Source organism: Cupressus sempervirens, chromosome 4 (assembly GCF_028749045.1).
Source record: "Cupressus sempervirens isolate cs-2001-9-10 chromosome 4, ASM2874904v1, whole genome shotgun sequence".
Lineage (NCBI taxonomy): Eukaryota > Viridiplantae > Streptophyta > Pinopsida > Cupressales > Cupressaceae > Cupressus > Cupressus sempervirens.
The window spans coordinates 664705459-664721410 of NC_143121.1; the positions used below are offsets into that span (position 1 = coordinate 664705459).

General features: G+C 35.0%; 1 protein-coding gene across 1 annotated transcript; it reads right to left on the minus strand.

The window, feature by feature from the left end:
• Window positions 1–10144: 10144 nt before the first annotated feature.
• On the minus strand, window positions 10145–15365 carry LOC149563010 (putative protein phosphatase 2C 24). The gene is made up of 4 exons (XM_089826452.1): window positions 13887–15365; window positions 13425–13778; window positions 13094–13199; window positions 10145–10796 (listed from the first exon to the last, which is right to left on the minus strand). The coding sequence occupies exons 1-4, from the start codon at window positions 14343–14345 to the stop codon at window positions 10468–10470; spliced, it is 1248 nt and encodes a 415-aa protein (XP_089682578.1). The 5' UTR covers window positions 14346–15365; the 3' UTR covers window positions 10145–10467.
• Window positions 15366–15952: the final 587 nt, after the last annotated feature.

Sequence of the window (15952 nt, forward strand, 5' to 3'; positions counted from 1 at the left end):
GTTTGTACTATGTTAATTTTTTCTCAAATGTAATTAATTTAGTTATCTAGGTCTCAACTTGAGTTTTCTATGTTTGATGCAAAATCTACATTTATGATTAAGTAGATATTTAATTAAAAAAATACTATATAGTTCTCTATCTAACATATGATTTAACTATATTAAAAAAATTAACTAATCTAAATAACTAACTAGTAAAATATTTAAAATACAATTAATTTAACTAATACTAACATGTAATAACTAAAAACAACATGATAAAACAAAAAAAAACACCTACCACTTACGTCCAAAACACCTTAATCCGCTCCTCAAAATCCAGAATCCGCAACAATGCAAATGACCTCCAAAACCTATTTGTAATGTCTTGTACCCTTTCGAATGTAACCCTTTTAGCTATAATGGTTTCAGTCATAACCCTAGCAGCCACATAAGCGCAGGAAAGTGCCATGCACATATGACTAATAGGGTTTTAGCCATAACACGTTCGGTCATAACCCTCTAGGATGCCCCAAAGGGTGATAGTTTTGTGCTTTTACCCCCCTCCTAATGTAAAACTTGTTTGAAATCAATAAAAAAAGGCTAGATTCATTAAATTCTTACTCATTCTACTCAACTCTTAGTGAGACATATATTAGCTCACATCTACACTGAACTCCCCCTAAGAGAAAGCAACTGTCATTAGTCCAAATTCAAGATTATACATGAAATTTATTGAACTAATGCACCTCTATAACACCCCGCTAGTGAACCCAACATAAATTAACCTAAATATATTATAATATTTTCTAGACATTTTTTCTTTCTTAAGAGCTTATGCATTATCAAGATAGCAATGCGGAAGCAATATAATATTTCACATCACATTCACATAAAACAATAAAAAAATAGTTTCTATTTGTTATGGGTTCCCTAATGTTGAATCACATTTATGAAGGTTTTATTAATTAAACTTAATCTTGAATACAATGTCCACATCCATAATGAAATATCAGATACGCAATCCTTAAAAGTATATATGATACCACAAAGTACATCCAAACACATGACATCCATTGCACATATCAAAGGGTATATAACAATAAATCAAGTACAATACATCATCCTATAAGATCTCAAGATAGAAATACACACACACACACACACACACACACACACACACACACACACACACACACACACACACGAATGCATAGATACATCAACTGAAAGTAGAGAACATCTCCAAGATATATGAATGAGAATGATACAAATTCAACAATGGAATATCCAACATTAGCACAAATATGTGGGGATCCAAATGGTAAGAGAGTCACTACCTCCCGATCGCATGGTAACCTAATAAATCTCACTCGCACTATGTTGGGGAGATAATGTTCAGTCCACACACATATGATCAAACCACAAATCAACAATAAAAATCCTAGGCAAGAGATCATGAAAGCTCTCTATCTCAAGTGGTGCTACAGATACAACAAGGATGATCCTTGAAGATACCAACACACACACACACACACACACACACACACACACACATAGATATATATATATAGAAGAAACTTAGTATGCATATTGGGAAGTATCATCACGTGATTCAACTTCAAGGTCACCCTAGCAATCTCTTTGCACCTTGCCTCCTAGTGACTTAATATGGCATTAGTAACCTTTCATATAGATAAGGCTTACTAACTATGCAAGACCTTAATCAAGCATCTTCTCCCACTCCCATCATATCCTTTACTAGCACTTAAGACATAGGTGAAGACCACAATTATCTTATTAATTCATTTTAAAACTCCTCATTTAATGTGTAGTGTTATCACTTAATTAAGTTACTTACGATGAGTTACCCTAACAACCAGTTAGGGCCACCACTCCAATTGCAAGCCACTCCCCCACCCCGACACACTTAAACAACCTACCCCAATGCTTCATTCGAAGAAAACCAAAATAAAGGGATTTAAAAAATTCTAAAAAAAATTATTGTAATAATTAATAATTATGAAATTCACGTAGGTTTAATAATGGAGCTCAAGAATAAATATCACATCCATATATAATCCACTATCCACCCCAATATAATATCTCACAAGATCATCTATCCAACAATGGATATCTCATAATCATAGTAATAATCTGGAGGCTCATAACATGAGAACAATGATAAATCAACATGAATATCATTCATCTTCATCATGGAGTAACATCACACATGAAGATAGTCATCTAAATCATAGAACAACAAAAATTAACATAATTCACAAATACAACCATCCAAAATAAAATAAAATAAATGATATCAAAAGATGACTAGATAAATCAAACCTAACAAGATAATAGTCAACACCTATTTTTGGTTAATAGACATAACAATTGAAACACATTATATTACCCACAGTTACACTCTGAAATAATACATGAACTAATCGAGACATAAAAATGGTTATATCATTTCAAATAAGAAATAAAATATTATAGCCTCTGGATCATTATTTCTAAGGATATTTACCTCAAACCCCCAAATAACCACCAACAATACAACTTTAGTTTTGTAACAAAATAAATTTAATATTCTAATGTCTAGTTTAACTATAAGGAATTCTATTCAATCACATACATGAGAATACATATGATCCATGAGTGTAGATAAATTCTTCATGGGTATTAAAAAAACTTTTGTTTAATAAAATTAATAGTTTTCTAACTATAAATAACATTTATAAAATCTTATATGTCTATAAAAATAGCATAAGATTAACCAATACATTAGTGATACCATTTCTTATAATTTATTGGATATTTTAATACTCAACCCAGAATTTAATTTCAATTAAATATTAACTACATTAATATTTTATCAATTCTAACAATATCATATTATCACGTTTTTTATTTAAATGATCTTAAATAACAAATATCCTAATTAATAACACAAATATTTATATTAAATATTAATACCAATTTCATTTTGAAGCATTACTTTAACTTTCATCTAAGTCCAACATTAATATTTTAATTTTTTAAATTCATAGTGCAATTAAAAATAAGTCAACTTAAATCATAATTATAATAAAATCAACTATAATTTCACTCATAATATCAATAATTATGACTAAATTATTATATAGTGAACTCTACCTTAACTCCTCGTAAAATATAACTAAATTTTATAATTGTAGATTTTTTAATTTACAATTACACTTCCATTAATAAATATAAAATAATATTATATCCAACCAAAAGTTTAACTAACTTGTTTACATAACTAAAAGTATTAATATTTAAAACTCACTAATAAAATAAATAAGTAATAATTATTTTTAAATTTTTGAAAGATGTAAATAATAATTATTTTATTTATTTTAATTTTATCTGTATATTAGTCAAGTGGAACTAGTGTGCAATGAGGAAGGAATTAGGTGGCCTTGGAGTTAAGGATCTAAGATGGCAAGGTATAGCTCTTGCTGCCAAATGGATAGCTAAATACACTAATGGTAACAAACTCTAGAAAGTTCTTGTTGCGCTGTCATTTTGCACAATGCTTAATGACAAGAATCCTTTCAAACTCCTCTATTGAAAAGCTAATCTAGAATCAACTCCAAAGTTTCGGATGATCTTGCGACCAACTGGAATCCACTCAATTGAAGATAAATGTGTATGTTCATGAGTAGGCCTTTGTTGGTTTGACCAATTTCGAATAAGACGTTTGATCTGCTGTTTTGAAAAGTAACCACAAATTAGATATATTTTTGGTATTTTTTGTTTTATGATGAATGCAATTTATCAATGCAACTATATGAATGAACCTATTTTAACCAATTGTTAGCAAAGCAAATAACAAAGATAAGGTAACAAGAGATTAAAGCAAATAACTTGAAAAAAAAAATCCTAATGGACATAAACCACGGTAACAACACATCTACGAGTTAAATCGTCGAAAAGATCGAGTAGGAAACCAATGAAAATAGGACTAGCACTTCCTCAATTCCACTGATGCAATCATTGATGGGAACTCAATAATAATCAGAAGATGTTTCACTTCTCATCAAATGACAAGGCCACAGAAAGTGCGCTCATGTGAGACAGGAAGCTATGTAGGAACAATAGGTGATCTTTTCTCCAACTTGGTATGCCAGCGGAATTCGTTAACATGACGTAAACACCAAAACTAAAAAGTTGCACAATCATAACACAATAAAACCATTGGCTCTATTATTATTCATGAACTTGTATTCACAAAAATAACACACTTTGGCAAGAATAACTACACTCAAAATGAGAGCACCAATAGCATATATTATTGCATCAAAATAATGGCCTAGAGTACATATTACATCCATGTATTTATAAGAAATCAACTCCTCTTTTTGTGTTAGGAGAGAGTTCTTAAAATGCAACTCATGCTAAATTTAATAAAACAAATCTAACTATATACAAACTAACTCTCTAAAATGATGCTAAGTAGGTCGCCACCCTTGTTTATATCAATTAATGGGTGCATGAGCCTTAACATGACTTAAAACAATGAAAGAAGTAGATAAGAAAAAGGAAGTTGCAAGAGTCTCTGAGAGTCACTGGAAGCTCTAAAAATGGAAGTTCAATATTCTCTCAATGTTTCTAGGAGTTGAACTATTGTCGTAATGTGTTTCTGGTGCATGTATGCTCTAAAATAGCAACTGGAAGTTAACTGTTGGCTCACTACTTCAAAACTGTTGGCACACCTATGAGAATAATGCACCTATACACCTGTGCACCTTGATGATAGGTTGCAAAAAATGCAAAACTTTCCCAAGTGTCAAAACTAAACTTCCCTCATCTAGGTTTTCTTCTCCTTTATACTAAACCGATGTTTGGATGTTTGCTTTTGAATTTTTCTATTATTTCCATCACTTGGGTGGCTTAGTAAAATCCAAAGCTCCATATTTATCCTTTACTAATTGTCGATAGTTGCTAACTTCTATTTGGGTTGCTACAAAATCATCAGGTTTAGTGTCCAACTCCAACAATACCTCTTCATTTTTGAATGCTTGCCTAATATCTTCATTTGACAAAGCATCTTCAAAGGCTCCTTGAAATTTTTGGACTACTGATTGCACCATATTGAGCTTAGCCTTTAACTCATCTTCAAAAATCTCAAGGCAAGCAATGTTGTAATACCTTTCTACTTCCAAAATTTTCTCTTCAATTTGGTCTCTTATTTTTTGAATATCTGCACGTGGACCCTCTATGACTTTATTTCCGATAGATATCTTCTCAATCCAATCATCGAGTTTATCCAACTCCTCAATTGTATATAAATCCATGAGTGTATGATACCTTTGACCTTTTATTGATTGGAGTGCCTATAGCTCTTTAGCCTAGGTATGCACCTAATCCATCAATCCAAAATCCTAGTTCACTATGGATACCAGCTTATCCGCACTTGATTGAATATGGTGTAAATTGTTCAAGTTCCCCTATATTATTTGTACACCTCTCCTCAAAATTGTCCCGCCATTGCTGACATGCCTCCAAAAATGGGTCTACTTGTACATTCTTCTTCTCTTTCCTCTCTAATACTTCAACAAGAGTGATCTGTAGATTATCTAGGTCTATAGGGCCCACAACTCCATGGAAATAGCCTCTTAAAATTTTATTCTGTTTCCACAGCGCAATCAATTTTGACTCATCTCAGTCCATGTGTCTAAACACCTCTTTCATTCTCATAATGATCATCACTTTAGCAGTGTCTATCGTGGGTCTACCCAACATGACCTCCTTTATTTGATAGTCCTTAAGAGTCAATTGTTCGATGTTAACATGTTGAGGAGGAATAGTTATGTGCACAAGCAAGCCCTGATCTCGGTTCTTCATTATGAAGGCCAATGTTCGTGCATCACCCGTAAGTGGCTCAAGCTTCTTGATGGCCTTGACCAACTATCTCATTTCCCTCCTTAGTAGTTTGATCCAATTATTTATTCAAAACATAACCTCCCTCTTTAGCCATGTCGATGTAGTGCCCATTGGAGACATGTACTTGACTGCAGAGATGATTTCCATTGTAGGCCCTTTTCCCTACTCTATCCTCTATAGAGTCTTTTCCCATTGATAAAGATCACCAGTTGAAGTCTCTATATTTGTTTGGGCTGGTATGTCGTGAGGAGTTTATTGAGGCTCTTCAAGTGTTTGCCCTTCCTCCGATACTTCATCAGCTTGCAATTGTTGGGCCCTGGCTTCCTCCATTGCTTGTTCTTATGTTTCTGTAGCCTAAGGAAGTGTTGTTGTTGAGCCTTGTCCAAGAATGTTAAGTCTTGAGATGGTGGTGGTGGGATGCACAAAGGTCCTTGAGGCAAAGGTGACATTTAATTCTAGTTCTCTCCTAAGGGTTCACTTCTAGGGGTATCTCTTATCTTTTCTCCCACCATCTCAGTACCTACTAGCATGAAGTCAAAATCAAAAAGGTTGAACACATGTTTCTTGCCCCTCCATATCATCTATCCATTCCTAATGCTCATCTTTTGATGTGGAATCATGAATAGGTTTTTTAGGAGTAGATGGAGGTGTCAATGTCGAGATTCTTCTCCTCTCCTCAAACTCAAGGGGACATATTCAATTTGATGACCCTTGTCTTCTTCTTCTTCAGCTTTTGGAATTGTTTCAGGAACCTGTGGGGGTGGAGTGTTCTTCTTCTTTGTGTTTCCACCATAGTCGATTCAATTTTTGCCCTTTTTAGAGCCGCAGGGGAGGCTTCTTCCTTCGGTGTAGCTATTGGAGGGACCCTCTTCTCTTCTAGCTGCCCTTCATCTACCTATATTTGCTTAACCATGATTAGACTCACTCTCCTAATTGATAAGAAATGTCTTTATTCATCATCCTCTCTTAAAATCACAACAAAAAATCTAATTTAAAAAATTGTTCTCCAAACCTGCAACATAACAATAGCATAATAATGGATGTCAAAAATGAAGAGATAGCTCTCCTTTATAAAGAAAAATGTGGAAGTGGTAAGCTTCTCACAACCAATATGGGATAATAATGTTTGATCCATGTGAGAGAAAATTCCACCAATGAGAAAAGACGAGAAAAATTAAATGAGTGAAGGAAAAAAAAAAATTATTTAATTTCCTTTTAATTAAAAGGGAGCAAGTTCTTTTAATTAAATAGAAAATATTTAATTAAATTAGAAGAGGGATTTTTCTCTTAACTAAATGTGGATGAATTATTTAATTGAGAAAGAGGTTTTCATTTAATTAAATGAAAACTTATTTTGCTTAATTAAAAAGAAGATTTTCTTTCAATTAAATAAGACTTAGGATATAATGATCAACCTTAGAAATGAAATAATCAAATTTGATCAAGGAAATTGATTTGAATTGATTTAATAAAATATGCAAACCATTGATTCAAAAAATTTATAAATTGATCAATTTAATAATGAAGGCTCATAGTTTAGGTGACCATTTTTGGGTGCATACAAGACTCACACTCCTAATTGATAAGAAATATCTTTATTCGTCATCCTCTCTCAAAATCACAACAAAAGAATCTAATTTAAATTCACTTCCACTCGAGAATTACCCATGATTTGACAAGTATGAAATATCTATATTTGTCAACATCTATTCTAATTCACAACCAAAAACCTAATTTAAATTCATATCTACTAAATAATTATAACTTTCAATTTTATATTAAATTTGAAATTTCACTTTACTAAAAACCCATTTTATGGAAATTTCTCTCTTTTCATTTTCACACTTTTGACACCAACTCATTTCAAAAGAAAATTAAAATCACACCCCTGCATACATAATATGCTTTTCAAATATATACTCATCAGCCATTGAACACGTTATTTACTTTTCAAAAACATAATTTGCTTGTTTGTGCATAAATTTACTTTTCATTTTCATTTCCCAAGTCAACGTTTTTGTCCATTTTTGCACCAAATTTATTATTAAAAAATATATGCACACAATTTCTTTTCCATTTCCCAAAATTTGTACACCTAAGTTTTCATGTCATTTTCCACAATTGATGTTTGCTCTTTTTACTTGCATATCGATTACCTAATTTCATTGAATTGCTCATCCTATATTGACTTAAAAACTGCAACATTTGTGAATTTTTGACACATTGAAATTCTACAACTAATTATCAAATAAAAGCACCTTTAAATTCTTCCCACTTAAACAAACTCTAATTAAGTGAATTAGATTTAAAATACATTAAGAAAAATTTTGTAAGATCACTAAAACTAGATTATTATATAGTTCTCTTCCACAATTATTCAAGAAATATCATCATCTTTTAAAATATTGAAATTCTACAACTAATCATCAAATAAAAGCACCTTTAAATTCTTCCCAGTTTAAAAAATTCAAACTAAATGAAACTATTGTGAATTTCTTATAAGAGCTTAACAAATATATCAAACTTGACATCTATAGACAATATATTCTCTAGACCTAGGTGGATCCTCCAAGGATTTTACACCCAAGGATGGCATTCTATGTTGAACACTTCTTGGATATCCGAGACAGGATCATTTGGCACCCAAACTACTTACATAAATAGTGGACCCATGCCCTACATCTCTCTTTGCTCCTTCAAGGCGAGCTCTCATGAACTCCAAATTCAAATTGACCACCATATTGATAGAGGATCTGGTTTATAGACTTTGTTCCATGGCATAAGCAGAATCTGAGACCCATTTCCTTTTCAAAGGCCCCATATACTACGAAATGAGAGGGAGATTCTTTTGTTTGTTTATAGAGTGTAGATCCCTCTCGAACTTCTTCAGATACATAGAGCAACGTTGCCTTGCGCTCTGTCTTCGAGAAGCCATACAGCTCCACAACCACACTTTGCAAGTATTTTTTCCCACGGGTTAGACCCAAGTATAACTTATCACTTCCTTCTTCTCACCCTCGTCTCTTGCCTTGGGTATGAAGCAATTGTATAGTTTCCTTGACTCTAGCCACTCCAAAGCAATGAAACCTCGTAGTGTTCCCCTCCACCAACGACACTCCTCTCGCAACACTTAGCAACAAAACAAAGTCCCTTGTCACCCTCGTCCTTCTCATTCATTGTTGTTCTTCTTCCCTCTAAGAAAGGATCCCTAAACCCTGTTCTTGTTCAAGGTGACTCTTGCTCTCTCTTCATCCTCCTTTTTAGGTTTTCTACTTGCTCTTTTATCAACATTGTTTGGTGTTCCATTTGGTGCTATCTTCTTGCCTGTAAGCTCCCAATGCCATAAACTTGTGGTCTCTTGTTGGACATTAATATTATCTGATCTTACATTTAGAAAACTTTTGTAGGATCACTAAAACTAGATTATTATATAAAGTCTTCAATAATTATTTATGAAATATTATCATTTCTTTAAATAGAACATTCTATTTTAAATTTTTACAATTAATTCATTGGAGAATTTGTAAGTTTTTCACATTGAAAATATATAAATATATAACTTATTGGAGAATTTGTAAGTTTTTCACATTGAAAATATTTAAAGATAACTTTTAGTAAGATATTTCATAAGATCCCTAAAACTAGATTATCATTTAACAATTTCCACAAATAGATAGTCCACAATCCCTGACAAATATATCATTACATATAAAACAAAATCTATACCATTTTTCAGATTAAAAAAATAAAAGTAAATAATCTTTGATATTTTCTACAATACAAAACACTAAATTGTTCAAAATAATAACAATATCTGAAATTAATTCGCATCACTGAAAATAAAAGAATTTTCTCAAAAATTTCTATAAAATATTACATGAAAATGGAACAAACTCGCTCTTTTTCATATTAAAATATCTAGGGAAAAAAATCTAGAACTAAACTGTTCAAAATAATACCAGTGTCTTAAACAAAACCATTTATACACAACTTGAAATAGAAGAACTTTTCAAAAATTGTTATTAAATATTGAAATTATCATTTAAATATTAAATTTAAAGTCCAACAAACTCGTTAATCAGTACTTCAAAAGAAAAAATCTAACTTGTTCAAAATATATTTATTTTTCTGCACGTAAAAACTAAAAGAAAAATGAAACTGTTTCAAAATAATAATAATAATAATAATAACATCGTTATTTGAATATTAAAAAGAGACGTCGAAAAGAATCGTTAATCAATACGAAAGAATATAGTTATAAACTTTGATTTTGTTGACTTTATAATGAAAAGCATCTTTGCAAATTTTATATATAACAAATTCAGAAGCTTTCTTCAATCCTTAAAAAATGAAAAAACAAATGAAGTAACAAACATTTTGCTCTCCTTTGAGCTGAACTCGACTCCATTAGTATTTCACGCTCCACGTGTCAGTCATCAAAACATCTATAAAAGAGACAGTTTATCTGTCCTTTAAATTGTGAAGAAGCATTTTACATAATTAGAATACTAAGCTATGCATACCTTGATACGCAACGTGAAGAAAATTTATAGAAGAAACAATGGAACGCAGCAATTATCGAGGCTTTCTGAGATCGACAACGACTATGCTGATGTTATCTGTGCTGCCACGCGCTAGGGCTAGTTTCGTTAGCAATGCCGCTGCCGCGGCTGCAGCGCATTCCGACGGCGGATCTGGCTTTTCGCTGCCCTCAATTTGTTCGATGTTTTTCTTTCCTTTGCCATGAAATGCCAGACATCTGCGCGAGACCTCGCATGCCACATCGTTCGAAACGACGTCCCAAAGGCCGTCACTTGCCAGAATCAGGCATTGTTCCTCTGGATTTCTTTCTCTCAGTCTCAGCTCAGGCTCTGCAATCACGTACGGCTTCAAATACTTGTCCCCTGCGCTTCAAGAGGTATTTACATTGTGCATCCTTCCATTAGTTTCATTCTGTATCGCAAACACTTTTATAATAATCAATATTTATGCTTTTGTTACCAAAAGATTTCGTTCATTATCATTATTCTGTATGCTTTCCAAAGATTTGATTTCTGTTGAGCAATTTACACGGCATTGCATTCATTATTATTATTCTGTTTGTCAAGAGATTCGATTTCAGTTCAGCAATTTACACTGAATTCCACTTTGGCAGGGGTATATACAGTGTGTATCCATTCGACAGCTTCATTCTGCGTTGAGTCACTTTTTTAAAACAATATTTGTGCTTTTATGACCTAAATTTCTCCTTCACTATTTGTGATGTATATGCTTGTCCTTGAATATTTAATTCCTGTACAACAATTTATACGGCATTATAAGTGTATCCATTTTACAAACAATGTTTGTGCTTTTATGACCAAAATTTCTCCTGCACAATTTTTTAGTATACATGCTTGTCCAAATATTTGATTCCTATAGAACAGTTTACACGGCAGTATACTTAAATAGATATATATAAATTGTGTATTTAGTGCACCCTGTTTTTTTAACAATATTTATGCTCATATGACCAAAATTTCCCTTCGGTATCTTTAATAGATATGTTTGTCCAAAGATTTGGTTCCTGTAAAAACAATTTACGCGGCATCACACTTCAAATTGAATATCCATTCCACGGCTTCATTGTGAGTTGCAACATGTTTTTTTAACAATATTTATGCTTATATGACCAAAATTTCCCCTTCACTATTTTCAATATACATTTTTGTCCAAAGATTTGGTTCCCTGTAAAACAATTTAGGCGGCATCACACTTCAATAGCTATATTCATTGTGTATCAATTCATCAGACTTTATTTTGAGTTGGTACACGATTTTTTATAAACAATATTTATGCTTTTATGACCAAAATATCCTCGCTATTTTTAATGTAATGTTTCTCGAAAGATTTGATTCATGTTGAACAATTTACTCGATTTTACACTTGAGTAGGGAATATACATCGTCTATCCATTCATTGGCGCCATTTGCAACACATTTTAATAAATACTTAACAGTTCGATAGGTGTATACACATTGTTTAACCATACACATTGTTTAACCATTCAGAATGCGTCATTCTGAGATGCAACACTTTCTATATTAAAAAAAAATTATATTTGTAAGGCCATAAATTCTCTTTATTATATGTTTTCGTCCAAAGATTTGATTACAGAAACAATTTATGCGTTCTTGCTCACTTCGATTGCTCGTCTGCTTATTCAAACCCTAGAAAACATTTTTCTATTTAGTCAAACCCTGGTCTGAACTCAGCTTTATTAAAACCCAAATCAACTTTATTAACAATTTGGCGTACATCAGTAGTATCCATTATGGCGTACATCCATGTGCCCATTCTTAATTATAATCCAGTTAATATTACACACGCGGTGGAATTCGTATAGACTGTTCGACCATATCTATATAACTTTGACCGACTTACTTCTGTTCCACTATATTTTATTTATTTGTTTAGTCAAACGAACTGTTTCGGCTTCAGTTTGTGCTTCAGCCTTCTTTATGAAGCCATATGACTATGCAAGATTCGTCTAGTTACGTATTCTTGTAACATACACATTGTGTGATGTAGTCATGGGCGGTAGACGGAACTCCCTTGCAAATATTCTTAGAATATCATCCATTAATTTAAAAAAATATACTCCTAACTCCTAACCCTGCAACTCTAACCCTACATCTCGTAACTTGTTCGGTTTTTCAAACGCCCAGGCTCAGGAACCTTGAGTAAATCTTTTCGTCATACTCGTCCATTATTTATATCTAAGAAAAGATCATGTGTTGATTTATTCATTCATTTTCGAGATAGTTAACTCGTTTTTCTAAATTACTAATTCTTTTTTTAAATTAAAACTATTCTCAGAATTTCAAATGTATATATTTTCTTCAGACACGAGTTCGTTATTAAGAAATGTAAGATCTTTAGTTGATTTATTTATTTAGAAAATCATTACTTCATTCATTTATGAAAAACATTCATATAATACGTTAACTAACGTCTGCATATACAAATATTTTACACAGAAATCTCGATACGCGAAGTCGAAGTTGTTTTTTCCCTTACCTATATGATTTATTTATTTAGAAAATCATTACTTCATTCATTTATGAAAAACATTCATATAATACGTTAACTAACGTCTGCATATACAAATATTTTACACAGAAATCTCGGTATGCGAAATCGAAGTTGTTTTTTCCCTTACCTATAGCTCGAGACATGGCAAGTACGCCGAGAACACGGTATCCGTTCCAATAAATAACCCTGCCGCCCGCGGCTTCAATTCGCGCCATCTCTTCCGCCACCTCGGGCTGCACACAGTCGAGCAATTAAAAACGTGCATATAGGAGCATCACAGTCTATTAACATTAACGTACATATAGTTCTTGTTCCCATTATAACATATAGTTCTTGTTTCGTTCATATTTAGTCCACTGTTTCTATGTCCATTACTAGGGATACATGTAGGTATGTACTTATGTAACAAGGTAGAAATTTATATTTTCCCCTTTTCGAAACAACAATTTTTGAAGCACCTTGTGATCGGCGGAAAGTGCAACAGAGTTGTCAGCGGTTGAGAGAACAGCTCTAGAATCTCCGCAGTTAGCCACCACAATCTGCCTGCTGCTCACCACAGCGACCACAGCTGTTGATCCTACAGTCTCCAGGGCCCTGGCTTTAGACGGTGCTGATATTTCAGTGTCTCCTTGTGATTCGAACCCCTGACCATCCACTTGCTTCCCATTTCCGCAAAGCCCCGCGAACTCCACGTCCATCTTGAGAAAACTTGCCTTCATTACGGCCTCCCACTCCGTCGCCGTTACAGGGTCCGTCAAACGGATTTCCTCCGCCAAAGCCTCGTGGAGACGCTCCTTACAGTGTAAAGCTGCCTGAATTCCATCAAAACAAAATAAGCTCGCAGCACAAAACAGCATAAATACTTTTCAAAGGCTGTAAAAAGAAGTCAGTCGTAAATACTTTTGAATTTTTGACGTTACCTGGGATCCGCCATGGCCGTCAAAAACCCCAAAGAAATGGTACACGCCGTCGGCTCCAGACACGAACGACGGAACAACCCTAACGGCATCCTCCATTTCCCGCCTTCCACCACAGATTGACACAACTCCATGCTGCGGGCACGAGACTCCGTCTCCGTCTTTTGACGCCGGGACCAACGGCCGCGGAAAACCGACGGATCTCGTCGCCTTTTCCGTCGCCGTATGTTCTTTCCCTTCGTTATCCCCTTCACCCAACGTACGCAGGCCATTCTTAGTTCTCTTTTTACTCGGCCCCGACGATATGCCCGCTGCATTGGCAGCAAACTGTTTAAATTGCCGGATCTCCATCCGCCTCCGGCGAGCAGCACGGCCTTTATCCTGACACCCATACTCACAATCGCATACCGATAAACAGCGGCAACGGCTTCCCACATCTTTAGCAATTGCGATCTCCTCCATTACTGTACTCTTCCCGATTCTACCGTATAGGCAGCACAGCTTACCAAGATAAACTTATACCAACGTGAACCTCCAAAGCAACGCAGATTTAGGAGGCCTTGAATCTAGTGTTTTGTTCAGCTGTGCTGTCAGAAAATGGGGGAAAAACGAAACAGACCAAATTCCAGTCTACAAAATAAGGCACCCAGAGCACATGATCGATTTAAGTCTTTCACACCCGAAACGTACGTATGAAACAACTAGACACGCCTCCTGTGAGTCGGACCAATTTCCTCCCGCGCAGATAAAAAGCATCCTGTCACATCTCATGCTATACTCAGTGTATATCTGCCGCCCAAAAATACGACACTGTAAATAATTGTACACACTCTTACACACAGGCGCAGCAGCTTACACACATTTCCAGCATGGACCACAAATTCTATGCATTTGACACATCATTTTAAACAAGGTACACACTTTCCCCGAACCCCCATGACGGATTTAGTGTTGTGAGTACTGTTTTTCAGTAAGGAGATCAAAACTACAATTGCGAATACATGGTATGCTTCATAAGCAAATAAAATTGAACCCATCCAGAGAGAGAGAGAGAGAGAGAGAGAGAGCGAGAGAAATGGCCCAACTCGCCTGCCAAAATTGTCAAGATGGGCTATTGTCTTCGGAAATGGCTGTTTCTCCTCCTCTCCATCGCACGGTACTCTACCTTTCTTCGCCTCGATTTCATCTCTTCTTTCTGCCCACAAAAAGACCTCGCTAAATTTGCAGGCCAAATCAAAACCCCAAAAAACCACCGCCCCTTCCGAAACAAGGGGCCTGGCCTCCTATATTTAGCCCGCCCAAAAACCAGACTTATTTATCTCAACCGTCTTTTATTTTCAGAACCCCTCCCCGCTGCCTCCAACAACGCTAGCCTGAACAAATCTGCTCCGGCATTAGAAGAGAAGCGAAATTTCCATCTCCGGATTCAAAACACCAGTACACTTAAGGAGAAATAATTGTACAAACTGGTAAAGTGCGAATAATATCGGCTACCAAAGTTGATGATGATAAATGGAAAATGGCCAGCGGGCAGAGGAAAGGAGGTGGACACCTAAGTGATGTGACACGTGCGGGCCCCGCACATACAACGACGCCAATGCCACCTGTTGGAACATCCGGCATCCTGCTCCACGTGTTCGACATCGGTATCGCACGGCGACTTATCTTTACTGTACCTTCCGTTCCTCTGGGCTGGGCCAATCACAGCGCGGCACCACGCTTGAGAATCGACACGTGCCCAATGTACGCGAAGGAAAAGGCGGGTGGGCTGTTCCTGTCATCTCAAGGAGAGAGAGAAAGGGAGGAATGAGGAAGGTGGGGGGCCTTTCTGCTTTTCCAGGTTTGGTTTTAACTTCCAACGCTTTCGCACATTTCTATATTTTTCTCTCGCACCACTAAAATATCTCGTCTTTGCCAGTCTGTCGAAGGTGTACGTTAACACGCGTCGAAGCGCAACGCCGGCCATCCCGGTCGCCCTGATGTGCGTTAACGTACTGGACATGGAGACCCTTGCAAAGGAAAAAGTTCGTGAGTTGGGGGATTCTTAGGCAAATATAGTGTGTTTTAGC

Bases quoted from the DNA above. Each gene is read 5' to 3' on its own strand.
- LOC149563010 (XM_089826452.1), bottom strand. From the start codon at position 14,345: ATGGAGGAGATCGCAATTGCTAAAGATGTGGGAAGCCGTTGCCGCTGT. The intron at 13,779-13,886 runs GTAACGTCAAAA...GATGGAATTCAG, and splicing joins ACGGCCATGGCGGATCCCAG to GCAGCTTTACACTGTAAGGA. The intron at 13,200-13,424 runs GTGCTTCAAAAA...GACTGTGTGCAG, and splicing joins CACTTTCCGCCGATCACAAG to CCCGAGGTGGCGGAAGAGAT.